General features: G+C 38.7%; 1 protein-coding gene across 6 annotated transcripts in view; it reads right to left on the bottom strand.

The window, feature by feature from the left end:
• Positions 1–14694, bottom strand: part of CADM2 (cell adhesion molecule 2) — a 501666-nt gene that overhangs the window by 128946 nt on the left and 358026 nt on the right. For all 6 annotated transcript variants that reach the window (XM_072994016.2, XM_072994018.2, XM_072994017.2 and 3 more), the window contains one exon: positions 11582–11719. In XM_072994016.2, the coding sequence (XP_072850117.1) occupies positions 11582–11719 (138 nt within the window). The remainder of the gene's footprint in view (positions 1–11581; positions 11720–14694) is intronic.

The following is a 14694-nucleotide window of genomic DNA, read 5'->3' as shown; positions in this document are numbered from 1 at the left end:
CTATGTACTAATACTTCACTTCTGCTTCTCTAAGATACATGACTCTCTGGATATGGGATATAAGAATGTTGGCTAGAGGAATTCAAGATGTAATGTAATATGTTATTTTCTTTACACAGACATATTTATTGCCAATTGATTTTTGATTACCAGTATTCCCTTGAATAGCAGCCTTAATGTGTTTTTTGGTCAGCATAGGGGTACAGTATTCTAGTGAAACTGCACATGTTCTCTGTATTTTAATCAAATGAAGCAAAAAGTGGCTTTGCATATATTTCACTAGGTCCTTATCAGAGGAACATAACCTATGTAATACTTCTGTAAAAAGCACACATTTCAGCATGTCTCCTCTGAGTATGTAGGTGTATGAAAGAGAATGGTAAAAGTGTAGGGAATATGTACACATATTTGTTAATTATAGCTGGCAGTCAATATGTTCAGCATATATGCTTGTCTAGAAGAGGTCTTACATACCATATTTTTCGCTCCATAAGACGCACCTTTCCATAAGACGCACCAGTTTTTTAGGAGAAGAAAACAGGAAAATATAATCTATTTTCTTCGCTCTATAAGACTTTCCACCCCCCTGTTTTGTGGGGGAAAAGTGCATCTTATGGTGCGAAAAATAAGGTACCTTAGTTTTTGAACTTAAGCATGGTTCTGTGGCTTGACCAAAGATGTTGCTGAAGTGCAACCAGATAGCATAGCTAATGAGGAAGGATCATCTTTGGTCTAGATAATAGTCACTGCAGCTACTGGACATATATTGCTCTGTGCACCTGAAAAAGGCAATAACCATAACATGTACTGTAAGTGTCTGGTTGTACATATGTTTGGTCACACATCCTTGGATACTACACACTTCTTTGAGAGACAGAGCTTTTTCAAGTATTTCACTGAAAATAGACATGTTTAAACATTTTATATGTGAATATAATGGGACAACTGCCTAAGGTTGCATCACTTCTTGGATAGCTAGTGTTTAAATTGTTCAGCTGTGATGTGGGAGACCTAGGTTTAAATGTCTACATAAACATGACACTAGCTGGATAACCTTGGGCCAGTCACAATGTAAAATTGGCCATGGTCCACTCTGAAGAAAAAGCACATTGTATTTTATATTGTCAAGCATAGTGAAGCAATCTTCTACAAGCTATCTGTATAGGTGGCAAAGGATTGGTAGCATCCTGTTAGAAATGGCCCATGAGAGAAATGGAAGGCATGAGTTAGCACATTGAACTGCTATAAAAGGACAACATCCTGGGAACTGAACTTTTATTCCACAAAATCTTTTATGTGGCTTATGGGAATTAAATTTGAGTATTAGTACAATGGCAGTGGAAATTGCAAAGGAACAAAAAGCCATTTTCACATATTTAGCTCAGTTTAGCACATGTTTTGGTGATGTAATGCCTGTGGCATAAGTCATATAACTGATAAAATGTTTTAACGAGTACAGCATGTGGTCATAAATTACTTCTGTTTAGTCGTTTCATTCTTAGAACCATTTAGTATCTTATTCTTTTCTTATAGCATATTATAATTTGGCCTACCTGTTAACCTCCAAAAAGTCTTATCAACAGCCCTACTCATGTCTTGTAAATAAAAGGCTGTGGTTTTCATACTTCAGTCAGTCTGTCATGTTATTTCATCTTCTTGTCTTACTGCCCTCCATTTTTCCAAAATTATTGCCTTTTCCACTGAATTTTGCCTTTTCCTTATACGTCCAAAGTATGAAATCTCATCATTTTTCCTTAAATAGAGAGTTCATGGTAATTTGTCCTAGAACTTATTTATTTGTATGTCTAGTGGCCCCTTGTTTTTGCAAAGCTCTTTTCCAACATCACATTTTAATAAACTGACTTTTCTTCTTCCTAGCTTTCTTTACTGACCATATTTCACATCTGCAACACAGTAATCAGGAATATCACAGTACAGATAATTTTGGTCTTGGTCTCCTGTGACACATCCCTACACTTAAGGAACTTTTTAGTTCCTTCTTAGCTGCCCTTCTAAGTATCCACCTTCTTTGGATTTCTCATTTGCAGTCTATGTTTTGACTGATGATTGAAGCATTGTTTCTTCATATTCTGTTATAATGGTATGTTCTGTCCAGAGTTCAGGTTACATCTCAAAACAATAAAATGTTGTGGAACAGCCACTTTGCTTGCTAAAATCCACAATTTTTCACAATCTAAATGGCCAAATGCTTTATTGTAATCTATAAAGCACAAAATGATTTTAATCTGAAATATTTCCAATTTTTGAAATATTTGCAACAATTTCTAGTGTTCCCTCTTCCTCCCCCCCCCCCCAAAAAAAATCTAGGTTGAACAGATATATTGAAAGATGATATTGGCAAAGGATTCCATAGGGAATCTTTCAGTAATACTCAAGCTAACCATTGCTACTAAGGCACAGGAGAAGACAATGATGAAGTAATTCTGAATATTTATACTTCATAAAGCCAAGGATGAGATAATGTAAAATGAAACAAATCATAATGCTTGAAGATGAGACTATGAGGATGAGGCAGGCACTCTACAAACTATTGGTGAAGAACTAACAGATAAATAGGAATAATGCTGTCACTAGTGAAGGAACAGAATTAAAACTAAAAGGATATCTACTTCCTGATGTGCATGAAGACAAAAGGAAGGTCTGGATCCACACAATGCATATTGATGGAACATAAAGTGGACTGGAATAGAATATTTTCAGTAAGATAATTACAAAATATGTTACTCTGTAAATAACAAACACAAAATAAGCATGGCTCTAATAGTGAGGTTGAAATCTAGCACAAGCACTTAGAACTATAATGAATAATGTTAATCAGATATCATGGAAAGTGTGATTAACCAGTGAGTGAATCCATTCAGTTTGTCAGAATTTTACAGATTTCTAAGGCCTGTCTTGTCCACTTTATAAATAAATGCATATTGTAGTTGTGAGAAAACCTGGCTGTAGATGCTTTGTACAGCTGTAGATGGTTTGCAGAGTTAGCAAAACGACTCTACTGATGAATGCTTGCTGGCAGGATCAAGGGGAGGGAAGAGGGGAATAGGTGGGGGAGGAAGGTGGTCAAAAGGGAAGGCTGGTAAAAGGAGGTGAGGGGGACCAGTTCCATAGTGCTCCTCCTCCCATAACCTCCTTTGCTGCGCCTTGTTGCTGCTTGAGTATCCAGCACCAAATTTGGGTTGGAGTAGGCTCTGTAGCTCCTGTCAAGTAGTGAGAATGCCAAGGCTGTCATGAAGTTGGATCTACTACGGGCTGTGTTGCTAGTTCCTCAGGTCCCTAACCCCTTCCATAGCCAAATGGGCTGGGTGGGAAGAAGTGGCTCCCTTTTCCTCTATTCTTGCTTGCAATTCTATGGGGATGCAGAAGATGGGGTCTCAGTGCTGTCTCTTCCCATGTATTCTCTCTCTCTGATGTGGTTGATGACGACCATGTGCCACACAACTCTTGCCCTCATATACCCACCATCGTACCCTCCTCTAACTGTCCCATGTCAGGCAGTGGCCCTTCTTTTTCCTGTGGCAATGCATCCCTGCTGGTTAGACGGCCAGGAGACCTGGTCTCTCCCAAGCTTCCTTGGGTTTCTGGGGTGGGGCCTGCTGGGGGCACTCAAGGCGACCCCCTCACATAATTTTACCGGAGAGTAATGCAGAGATCCATAATTAAGCAATAGTGTCTACAGTGATTTCTTAACTAGAGGCAATTCACCTCCAAAGTTACACCCTTTGAATTATACATGCAGGAACAACTAAAGGATTTTGGCTGATGAGACTGGCTTCTATGTAGACATCTATAGATTTGCATTGTTAAAGAGTTTCTTAGCACTTTCTCACTGATAACATTTTAAATTAGATTCTGAGTTTACTGCATAACCTAAAGGGGCACACGTTTTATCAAAGAACAATCAGAATCGTACTTTCTGATTAGGAATTATGTTCAGCTTGCTGTAGGTCAGCTTATTTTCCTGTTCAGAGTGTTGACAGACTTGATTCTTCAAGGGACCCATGCTGCCATGAATCCTTCCACACCTTTGCACAAGCTTTAACTGTGCAATGTCTCCCACAGCAAGTATCACTCCCCCTCTCATACCTACTACTATATTCAGGATGCCTATTTTCAACTGGCAATATATGATTTTTACCTGAGTAGTTAAAATAAAGGAAATTAATTGCACCCCTACACTTGCAGTGAGAGTGAGACTATCGTGTGAAAGCTAGTATTGAATTTAGTCCTGCTTATTTATGGAAAATGACAAGATTATTCCTTCTGCTTGGAATGTCCCTCAAACATGCTACAGGCTAAGGCATATATCTGTCTCTTATTTCCATCTTCACTTGAATATAGGAAATCAGCTACATTTAAATTCTGGTGGAATTAATGTTTCTGTTTCTCATGAATATCTTTCCTTATTGCTGATATTAAAATTTCTAATAGCAAGGAAGAAAAGAACAATCAATCAATCAATCATGAAGGCAGTTTCTTAAGAAATCTGAAAAACCTTGAGCACTCTGAGAAAAAAGAAACCATTTTAAATGCTGTATACTATTATATAAATTATGAATTTTATTAATTAAATATAATTTAAAGATTATTGATGAATTTAAAGTCCACATGAGGAACAGATTTGAATTAATCAGCTCAACTGATCTGAACTAGAATTGTGGATTGAAACCAGAGATATTAATAGGGAAGAATGCAAAAAAACACAAAAAAAACCACACACCAATATCTGTAGTAAAAAGAGAAGAAAAATCTAAATGGATAATGGAAAAAGCTTCATAAGAACAGATGAGAAACAAAAGTAAAAGGTGACAGAAATAGGGTCACTTGAATGCAACGTTTTAGTGACTGTCACCTAGAGACAAGGAGAACTACTAAAACAGTCAACAGATATGATGCTAGAAGGTGAGCCCCTCAGGTCAGAAGGTGTCCAACATACTACTGAGGAAGAGCGGAAGACAAGGACAAATAGTTCCAGAGCTAATGAAATGGTTGGGCCAAAGCTGAAAGGACGCTCTGCTGCAGACGTGCCTGGAAGTGAAAGGAAAGTCCAATGTTGCAAAGAAAAATACTGCATAGGAACCGGGAATGTAAGATCTATGAACCTTGGTAAGCTGGATGTGGTCAAACAGGAGATGGCAAGAATAAAGATTGACATCCTGAGCATCAGTGAACTAAAATGGACAGTAATGGGCGAATTCAATTCAGACAATTATCATATCTACTACTGTGGGCAAGAATCCTGTAGAAGAAATGGAGTAGCCCTCATAGTCAAAAAAAGAGTGGGAAAAGCTGCATTGGAATACAATCTCAAAATGATAGAATGATTTCAATACGAATCCAGACCTTTCAACATCACAGTAATCCAAGTTTATGCACCAATGCTGAAGAGGCTGGAACTGACCAATTCTATGAAGACTTACAACACCTTCTAGAACTGACATCAAAGAAAGGTGTTCTTCTCATTATAGGGGATTGGAATGCTAAAGTAGGGAGTCAAGAGATAAAAGGAACAACAGGTAAGTTTGGCCATGAAGTTCAAAATGGAGCAGAGCAAAGGCTAATAGAGTTTTGTCAAGAGAACAAGCTGGTCATCACAAATACTCTTTTCCAACAACACAAGAGGCGACTGTACACAAGGACAACACCAGATGGGCAATACCAAAATCAGATTATATTCTCTGCAGCCAAAGATGGAGAAGCTTTATACAGTCAGAAAAAACAAGACCTGGAGCTGATTGTGGCTCTGATCATCAGTGGCTTATAGCAAAATTCAAGCTTCAACCAAAGAAAGAAGGAAAAACCACTGGACTAGTCAGGTATAATCTAAACCAAATCCCTTATGAATACACAGTGGAAGTCAAGGACAGATTTAAGGAACTAGATTTGGTGGACAGAGTGCTGGAAGAACTACGGATGAGGCTCATAACACTGTACAGGAGGAAGCAACAAAAACATCCCAAAGAAAAGGAAATGCAAGAAAGTAGAGTGCCTGATAAAGGACAAAAATGGTAGAAACCAAACAGAAGCAAAAGACATCAAGAAGAGGTGTAGTAGTAGTAGTAGTAGTAGTAGTAGTAGTAGTAGTAGTAGTAGTATACTTTATTACGGTCAAAGACCAGTAAAACCAAATCAATAGAATAAATACATATAATTGTTGTTAAGTAAAGTCGGGCAAGGTAATAAAATTCCATTAAAACATAATAAAACAACCCCTTCTGGTAAGAATACACAGAGGAATTGTGCCAGAAGGATTTGGATATTCTGGACAACCCAGATAGTATAGTTGCTGACCTTGAGCCACACATCCTGGAGAGTGAAGTCAAGTGGGCCTTAGAAAGTGTGGCTAACAACAAGGCCAGTGGAGGTGATGGCATTCCAGTTGAACTGTTTAAAATCTTAAAAGATGACGCTGTTAAGGTGCTACACTCAATATGTCAGCAAGTTTGTAAAACTCAGCAGTGGCCAGAGGATTAGAAAAGATCAGTCTACATCCCAATCCCAAAGAAGGGCAGTGCCAAAGAACGCTTCAAGTACCGTACAATTGCACTCATTTCACACGCTAGCAACGTTATGCTCAAAATCCTAAAAGGTAGGCTTCAGCAGTATGTGGACCGAGAACTCCCAAAAGTACAAGCTGGATTTCGAAGGGGCAGAGGAACTAGAGACCAAATTGCTAACATGTGCTGGATTATGGAGAAAGTTAGAGAGTTCCAGAAAAACATCTACTTCTGCTTGATTGACTACGCAAAAGCCTTTGACTCTGTGGACCACAGCAAACTATGGCAAGTTCTTAAAGAAATGGGAGTGCCTGACCACTTTATCTGTCTCCTGAGAAATCTATATGTGGGACAGGAATCAACAGTTAGAACCTGATATGGAGAACTGATTGGTTCAAACTTGGGAAAGGAGTACGACAAGGGTCTATATTGTCCCCCTGCTTATTTAATTTATATGCAGAATACATCATGTGGAATGCTGGACTGGAGGAATACCAAGGCAGAATTTAGATTGCCGGAAGAAATATCAACAACCTCAGATATGCAGATGATACCAATCTGAAAGCAAAATGTGAGGAGGAATTAAGTAACCTCTTAATAAGGGTGCAAGAGGAGAGTGTAAAAAATGGTCTGAAGCTCAACATCCAAAAAACTAAGATCATGGCCACTGGTCCCATCACCTCCTGTCAAATAGAAGGGGAAGATATGGAGGCAGTGACAGATTTTACTTTCTTGGGCTCCATTATCACTGAAGATGGTGACAGCAGCCACAAAATTAAAGACACCTGCTTCTTGGGAGGAAAGCAATGACAAACCTCAACAGCATCTTAAAAAGCAGAGACATCACCTTGCTGACAAAGGTCCGCATAGTCAAAGCTATGGTTTTTCCTCTAGTGATGTATGGAAGTGAGAGTTGCACCATAAAGAAGGCTGACCGCTGAAGAATTGATGCTTTTGAATTGTGGTGTGGGAGGAGTCTCTTGAGGGTCCCCTGGACTGCAAGGAGAACAAACCTATCCATTCTCAAGGCAATCAACCCAAAGTGCTCACGGGAAGGACAGATCCTGAAGCTGAGGCTCCAATACTTTGGCCATCTCATGAGAAGAGAAGACTACCTGGAAAAGACCCTGATGTTGGGAAAGTGTGAAGGCAAGAGGAGAATGGAATGATATAAGACAAGACGGCTGGACAGTGTCATCAAAGCTACTAGCAGTGGAAGACAGGAGGGCCTGGCGTGCTTTGGTCCATGGGGTCACGAAGAGTCGGACATGACTTAACGACTAAACAACAACAAAAACTACAGCAGTCAGTGAAAAGAAATATAGGAAAAATACAAAAGGGGAAACACAAGAGATTTCTTCTAGTAGAGCCAAGAAATCAAAGGGAAATTATAGCCTAGATAAAGAATGCTGGATGACCAACAGGGAAGCACAATATCTGAACAGGAAAAAAATACTAGGAATTTTAATAAAGATCTATACAGAAGACAAACTCCTTTGAAGTGGAATCTTAAAAAACTGTAGCTCTAGAAAGTAAAGTGAAAGCTGCTCTGAAAGCACTAGGAAGAAATATATTACTTGGGGTAGGTGCAATACCTGTAGAGCTAATTTCAAGCCACAGACACTGAAACTGTCAAAATCCTAATAAGAAGATGGAAAACAAAACAATGGCACACAGACTGCAAATATTCCAATCCCTAAGAAAGGAGATGCTAAGAAGTCCCAGAGTGTAGGACATGTAATAATGGGCTGAAATTGGAGGAACTCAGGTTTAGGCTGAATATCAGGAAGTAATTTCTTAACTGTTAGAAGAGTATAACAATGGAACCAATTAGCTTGGGAGGTGGTGAGCACTCCAATGCTGGAGGCATTCAAGAGAAAATTGGACAACATCTTTCAATCTGCTTTGATTTGGATTTTTGCATTGAGCAAGAGGCTGGACTTGATAGCTTTATAGGTCTTCCAACTTAATTATTCTATGAGTCTATGGTTCTAAGTGCAATATCTATAGGATCATGCCTTTAATTTTTCATATAAGTAAAGTGAAGCTCAAAGTGTTGCAACAAAGGCTTTTTACCTTATATGGAGCAATAAATGCCTGAAGTTCAAGCTGGATTCTGAAAAGGACGAAATACTCAGTATCATTTGGAAAATATATGTTGGGTATTGGAGTGACACATATGATTTCAGAAGATAGGTCTGTGCTTTATAGCAGTGGTTCCCAAACTTTGATCCCAAAGGTTTTTGAACTACAAACTCCCAGAAATCTTGGCCAGCATAGCCAGGTGATGGCTCCTAAGAGTTTTAATCCATGAACATCCAGTGACCCAAGGTTGGGAACCCCTTCTTTATAAACTACAGTGAAGCATCTGACTGTAGATCATGAGAAACTGGGTTGTTCTGAAAGAAATGGGTGTACCTCAGCACTTGACTGTACTGATGTATAACCTGTACTGTGGACAAGAAGCTACCCTAAGGACAGACTATGGACATACAGAATGGTTTCCTATTTGCAAAGGTGTCAGACAAGGGTTCATTTTATTCCTTTAGCTGTTCAAGACTCAGGAGGACAGCAATGCAGGAGTTAAAGAAGATCATCAAGTGGAAGGACCTGTCACCGGAGACCAAAATCATTCACACTCTTGTATTTCTGATCACCATGTATGGGTGTGAGTACTGGGCAGTAAAAGAAAGCTGACAGGGAAAAAATAATAATTTGTTTGAAATATGATGCTGGAGGAGACCTTTATAGGTACCCTGGGCTGTCAGAAGAATGAGGAAGTGCTTCCTAGCTCAAATCAAGCCCAAATTATCTCTCGAGGCAAAAATGACTTGGTCGCATCGTGAGAAGGCAGGATTCTCTTGAAAAAATAATAATGCTGGGAAAGGTTGAAGCCAGGAGAAAAAGAGGAAGACCAAATATGAGATGAATGAACTCCCTAAAGGAAGTCACAGACTTGAGTTTACAAGAGCTGAGCAGGGCAGTTGAGGACAGGACATGTTGGGGATCTCCCATTCATAGGGTCATCCTAAGTCAGAGGTGACTTGACAGCACATAATAACAACAATGCTTGTCTTGGCTGTATTATGCATTACTCAGTGTTTGTTGATGTTAAACAAATATTAATGATTTATTACTTCTATAATTTTACTTGGAGAAAAACTTAGTGGCTAACCAAAACCAAACAATTTGACATAACAAGAATCTAATGGAAAGGGAAAAAAACAGTTGGTATCTTTCTCAACAACGGAATGTTAAACTTTAGAAGAGAAATGCAATATGATTATTCAAGTTTTGGGAGCAGACAGAATGTGAAGAAAATGAGAAGGAAATTGAAAATGTTGATCATCTAAAACACCACTTTGACTGCAATTGTTCAGAAAACAATATTGCCAATGTGACCCTTTTAAACATGTTTGTACAATTACTGAAATAATTACACCACAATCAATGATCAATGGAGTCCCTTCGAGCTCTGCAATTCTATGATGTGATGATGTGTCTGAACTACTTAATTATAAGCATGCACATTTTATATGCCTTGCATTGTAAGAAGTAACTGGAGAATCGATTGAAATATAAGGATATGTCACTGGAGAACAAGGCCAAGATCATCCATACTGTGTACAGATCTGAAAAGTGGACAACAAAAAAACCTGATTCATTTGAAATGTTGTGTTAGATGATAGCTTTATGGACCACCAGAAATACAAATAAATGGGTTCTAAATCAAAGAAGGCCTAAATTCTTCATAGAAGCTAAAATAACTAAACAGAGGCTATCACAACCTGAACATACACTATAATGGGAAGATTCACTGGAAAAGACATGTTAGGAAAAGCAGAAGACATAACATGAGATCAATTGACCCTAGAAAGGAAGTGAAGACATTCTTATTGTTTTAGGTCTTGGCCTAAGATGGCTTGAGGTGTTTTAACGGAATTCTGTTGACATGTCTTAACATTATATTCTTTTTTAAAAAAATTATTAATCTCTTCCAGAATCCTATTAGTCTTTGTTGCACAATCAGGCATTCATCCAGGCACATGACCAAGATGAACCTCAGTGTCTCACTATCTGCAATAACTTACACAAAGCTTACATGAACACTAATAGGTCTAAATATTGGCATGGCAATAAGAAGGGCAGGCAAATAATGGTGGTGGTGGTGGTGATAATGATGACAAAAGAGGAAGAAAAAAACCAACATGCCTTTTCTTAAGCAGACACTTTACAATCTACATTTTCCTCTACTTTCTGCTACAAAGTGTAGTTTCAGCAGAACCAGTTAGGGAGCAAATAATGATCCAGCTGGGAAGATCCACAGTTTGCGTCTACTAGAAAGGAATTGAAGGGAGTAAATTGGTGGCCTCACTTAACCAGAAGTTAGTGAGCTGATCAAGTGCTTTAAAGCAGTGGTTCGTAACCTTTGTTACTCAGATGCTTTTGAACTGCAACTCCCAGAAACCCTAGTCAGCACAGCAGGTGGTGAAGGCTTCTGGGAGTTGCAGTCCAAAACTCCTGAGTAACCTAAGGTTAAGAACCAGTGCTTTAAAGTGTGGCAAAAGCAAGGATAAAGGCTGCAGGAAGCATTCACAAACTGGTGTATTCCTAATCATTTCATCTGCTGATCATGGGAGGTGTGAGTGTTGTCAGTTAGTTCTATGCATCATTTAATCATAGTGGTTATGCGTGTGTGGTGTGTTTGTGTGTGTGTGTGTGTGTGTGTGTGTGTGTGTGTGTGTGTGTGTGAGAGAGAGAGAGAGAGAGAGAATATATATGTTTGTGTACACTTGTGTGTGTGAGAACTGTGCTGCAAAAGCTAAGTGTGAAACCCTGAGAAGTACATTGTTGCCTTCTTTCTCCATCAGAAAAAAAATCATTTATATTGTAGGAGTATGAGGAATACTTAGAACTTGCTTATTGAAATTCTTTTGATCATTCATTGATCATTTTCAGGCCAAGGCATGAGATGGTAACAGTTCTACAAATCAAAGAAAATGGTATGAATGTTGGACACAATTATTTTCTTTATAAATGAAATACACAATTCCAAACAATACCTTTCACCTCTTTGTCATTCTTAAACCATCTGATATCTGCAGCTGGCTTACTGCCAGATGTTTTGCATGTCAGCTCCATTTTGTCACCTTCCATAACTGGTGAAGTAAATCCAGTAATTTGAGGAGACTCTGGAACACCTAAGAAACAGCAAAGAAATGAACTGTAAGGTGGCTATAGGGTTATATTACACATTTTTAACAGTGTTGAGAGGTAAAAGCACTATTGATTGGTACATTTCCCATTGGTACTGATATATACTGGACAAATTTCATGGTTTATAATGGCTGCAAAAAAGCATGGCTCCTTAAAAAAAAGCATGGTTATATATTAGTTCCTGTGCCAGAGGCAGTATGTCTGTTGATCACAATGTCTGGAAGCGCAAGTGAAAAGGTGCTGTTGCACCTAGATTCTGCTTGTGGGCTTCTCATTAACCAATCTCATTTGACTGTCCACTGCAGGGAACACAGTGCTGGATTAGGCAGGCTTTCCTGTATGATCCCCTTGAGCTCAGCAGCAGAAATGCACACAGACCAGAAAACCAGTGGTTCATGATGGTTCATAGTTCGTGGCTAACCATGAACCACCAAGAACCCTCAGAAAAGCAAACTGGTTTGTGGTTCATTTTTTCTGGTTCGTACCTGGGCACTACCTGCTCCTGCCACCTCCACCTCTGCCTCTGTCATAGGTGTATGCTGAGAAGCAGAAGCAGGCTCCTGGCAGTGAAGCTGGCTGCTGCTTCTGAGCATGTGCATGCCACCTGGCTGATAAGCGGGCACATGTTTAGAAGAAATGGAAGGCTCCTGGCAGGGAAGCCAGGGCAGCTGCCTCTAAGGATGGCACCCATGATAGCCAAAGCAAATGAAACGGTAAAAGGAAAAAAGTTTAGTGTTTTGCTTTGACAATATCAGCTCACTGAATTGGGTCATTAAATGAACCCCAAACCAGCCAGGTTCTTCCTTCCTTCCTTCCTTCCTTCCTTCCTTCCTTCCTTCCTTCCTTCCTTCCTTCCTTCCTTCCTTCCTTCCTTCCTTCCTTCCTTCCTTCCTTCCTTCCTTCCTTCCTTCCTTCCTTCCTTCCTTCCTTCCTTCCTTCTTTGGTTTGTGGTGTGCCTTGTGCATACATCTATGGAACAAGCTTCTTTTTCATTTCATTTAGGAACCAATTGCTGAATTCCAGGTTTGAAGAAAATGATGCTAGAAAGCAAGAATCACGTATATCAAGTACCTTTCTTGGTAAAATACATTAATGAGAACAAAATCACAGGAGATTGAATCTGGAGTTTTTAACAAAATATACAGTACATACTAATAATTACACCGCACTAATTTCCCCCATCTTCTTCCCCTTTTAGAAACTGGACAACAATTTTGCAAATCTTTGCTTATTGAAAGATGAAGTGGTTAGTGTGCAAAAGGAGGAATGACAAAACAATGCCATGAGATACAAGATAAGTGAATGAAGGGTTTACATGGTGAAGACAAGTGTGAAGGAAACGTGTGAGATTATAAACAAAAACAGCATATAGCAAAAGAAAAACAGTAACTGTGAAAAGCCAAAATAAACAGAACAAGACTCACTGGTAAGGAGAGAGGTGATGACAAGGCAGTAGAAGTGAAATCAGATAGTTCATAAGGTACATGCTGCCAAACTGAGCTCACTAGATATAGTGGGTCAACACACAGGCCAGATCTTGGAAGCAAATAATGCTCTCGCTATCTCAGCTGGGCCTCTGTATCTAAAATTCACCCATGTTAGAGGTACTTATTTCAGACACAAAAGCCATAACACATGGGCTCGGTTACGGACGGGCCGAAGTCCCCAGTGATTTTCCATAAAACTGTAGGGAAATTTTAAATGAACATTCAAATACTTAACTCATAACCCTAATCACATTTAAGGAAGTTCCACAAAAATAAACAGCATATACTGGTTACCACTGCAATATGTGACAGAAATTATCCAAGGCAGAAAGGAATTCAAGCTCCATTTAAAAAAAACAAAAAACTTCACTTATAAATCAAATTAGTTACACAATTATCAGGATGGTGTTTTTGTGATTCATAGACTTTTATCACTGGACAAAGGACAGGGACACATTTTCACTTGTGTCTTGCTGTATCCATGAACTCCTTTACCTTGTTCTAAAATCATAGGTATATGATTATCTTTGAGCATTGATCAACATGAGAGGAATAGTAGTTTTTGTAATACATTAATTCCAAGATAACTGATATATTATAATATCCTTAATACTACACCGCTAATATTAAAATGCAATAATTCAAAAGAAAGAAAGGTGATTGATGTACAGAAAATTTCTAGCTGATTATAAAGATGACACAAATGTATTGCAGGAGGAGGATTTCAAAAGGAATGTAAAAAGTGTAAAAATGCAGTTTAAAAATGCCTTTTTAAACACTGCAATATTATTACTCAAGAAAAAAAGACAATACTGAGAGTATATTATACTTTGAACTTGAAGTCTACCTGCTTTTTATTTTCTTTAGACATGCTTCTTTAGATTAAAAACTGACCCGCATTTGTCTTTATCCTGGAATACTCTGTTCTAGTATAGTTTCCCCTCCCCTTTAACGTCAAACTGGTAAAATAGTCTCAGTGGAACTAGCAGAGGCACATATTTCATATCCTAGGCACAAAAGCAATTCCCTGGCTGGATTAAGTTTAATATTACTGGCACACAGAACATTTTACATCAGCCTTATTAAATTCAACTCTCACCTTACTATATACAAAGAGCAAAAAGAAAAAAGAAAAGAAAAGAAAAACTAGGAAATAAAGAGACAAAGAAGAAAAGGGAAAGAAAATGTGCCCAACTTAGGGGCAAAAACTCAGATCAAGTAATCCTTATGCACAATGACAGTCTATATAAAATTGCTATGCATAAAGACCTTCCCCTCCTGAGAACAGATGGTTGGAGCTGTCACCTTTTCCAGCACTGGCATATTAGAGGTGGAAAGGTACCTGTAATCAGTCCTTCCATTCTCCATAGATGCCATCAGTCCAATGGTTTCCCTGCAGTTCAACAGCAGCATGCCATCTCTCTCTGTCTTTCTCTCTGTCTGACTCTTACTCATTTACACACACATGAACA

The sequence above is a fragment of the Pogona vitticeps genome, chromosome 3 (assembly GCF_051106095.1).
Source record: "Pogona vitticeps strain Pit_001003342236 chromosome 3, PviZW2.1, whole genome shotgun sequence".
Taxonomy (NCBI): Eukaryota; Metazoa; Chordata; class Lepidosauria; order Squamata; family Agamidae; genus Pogona; species Pogona vitticeps.
Note: the sequence above shows the minus strand (reverse complement) of the source record. Positions and strands in the feature narration are given on the sequence as shown.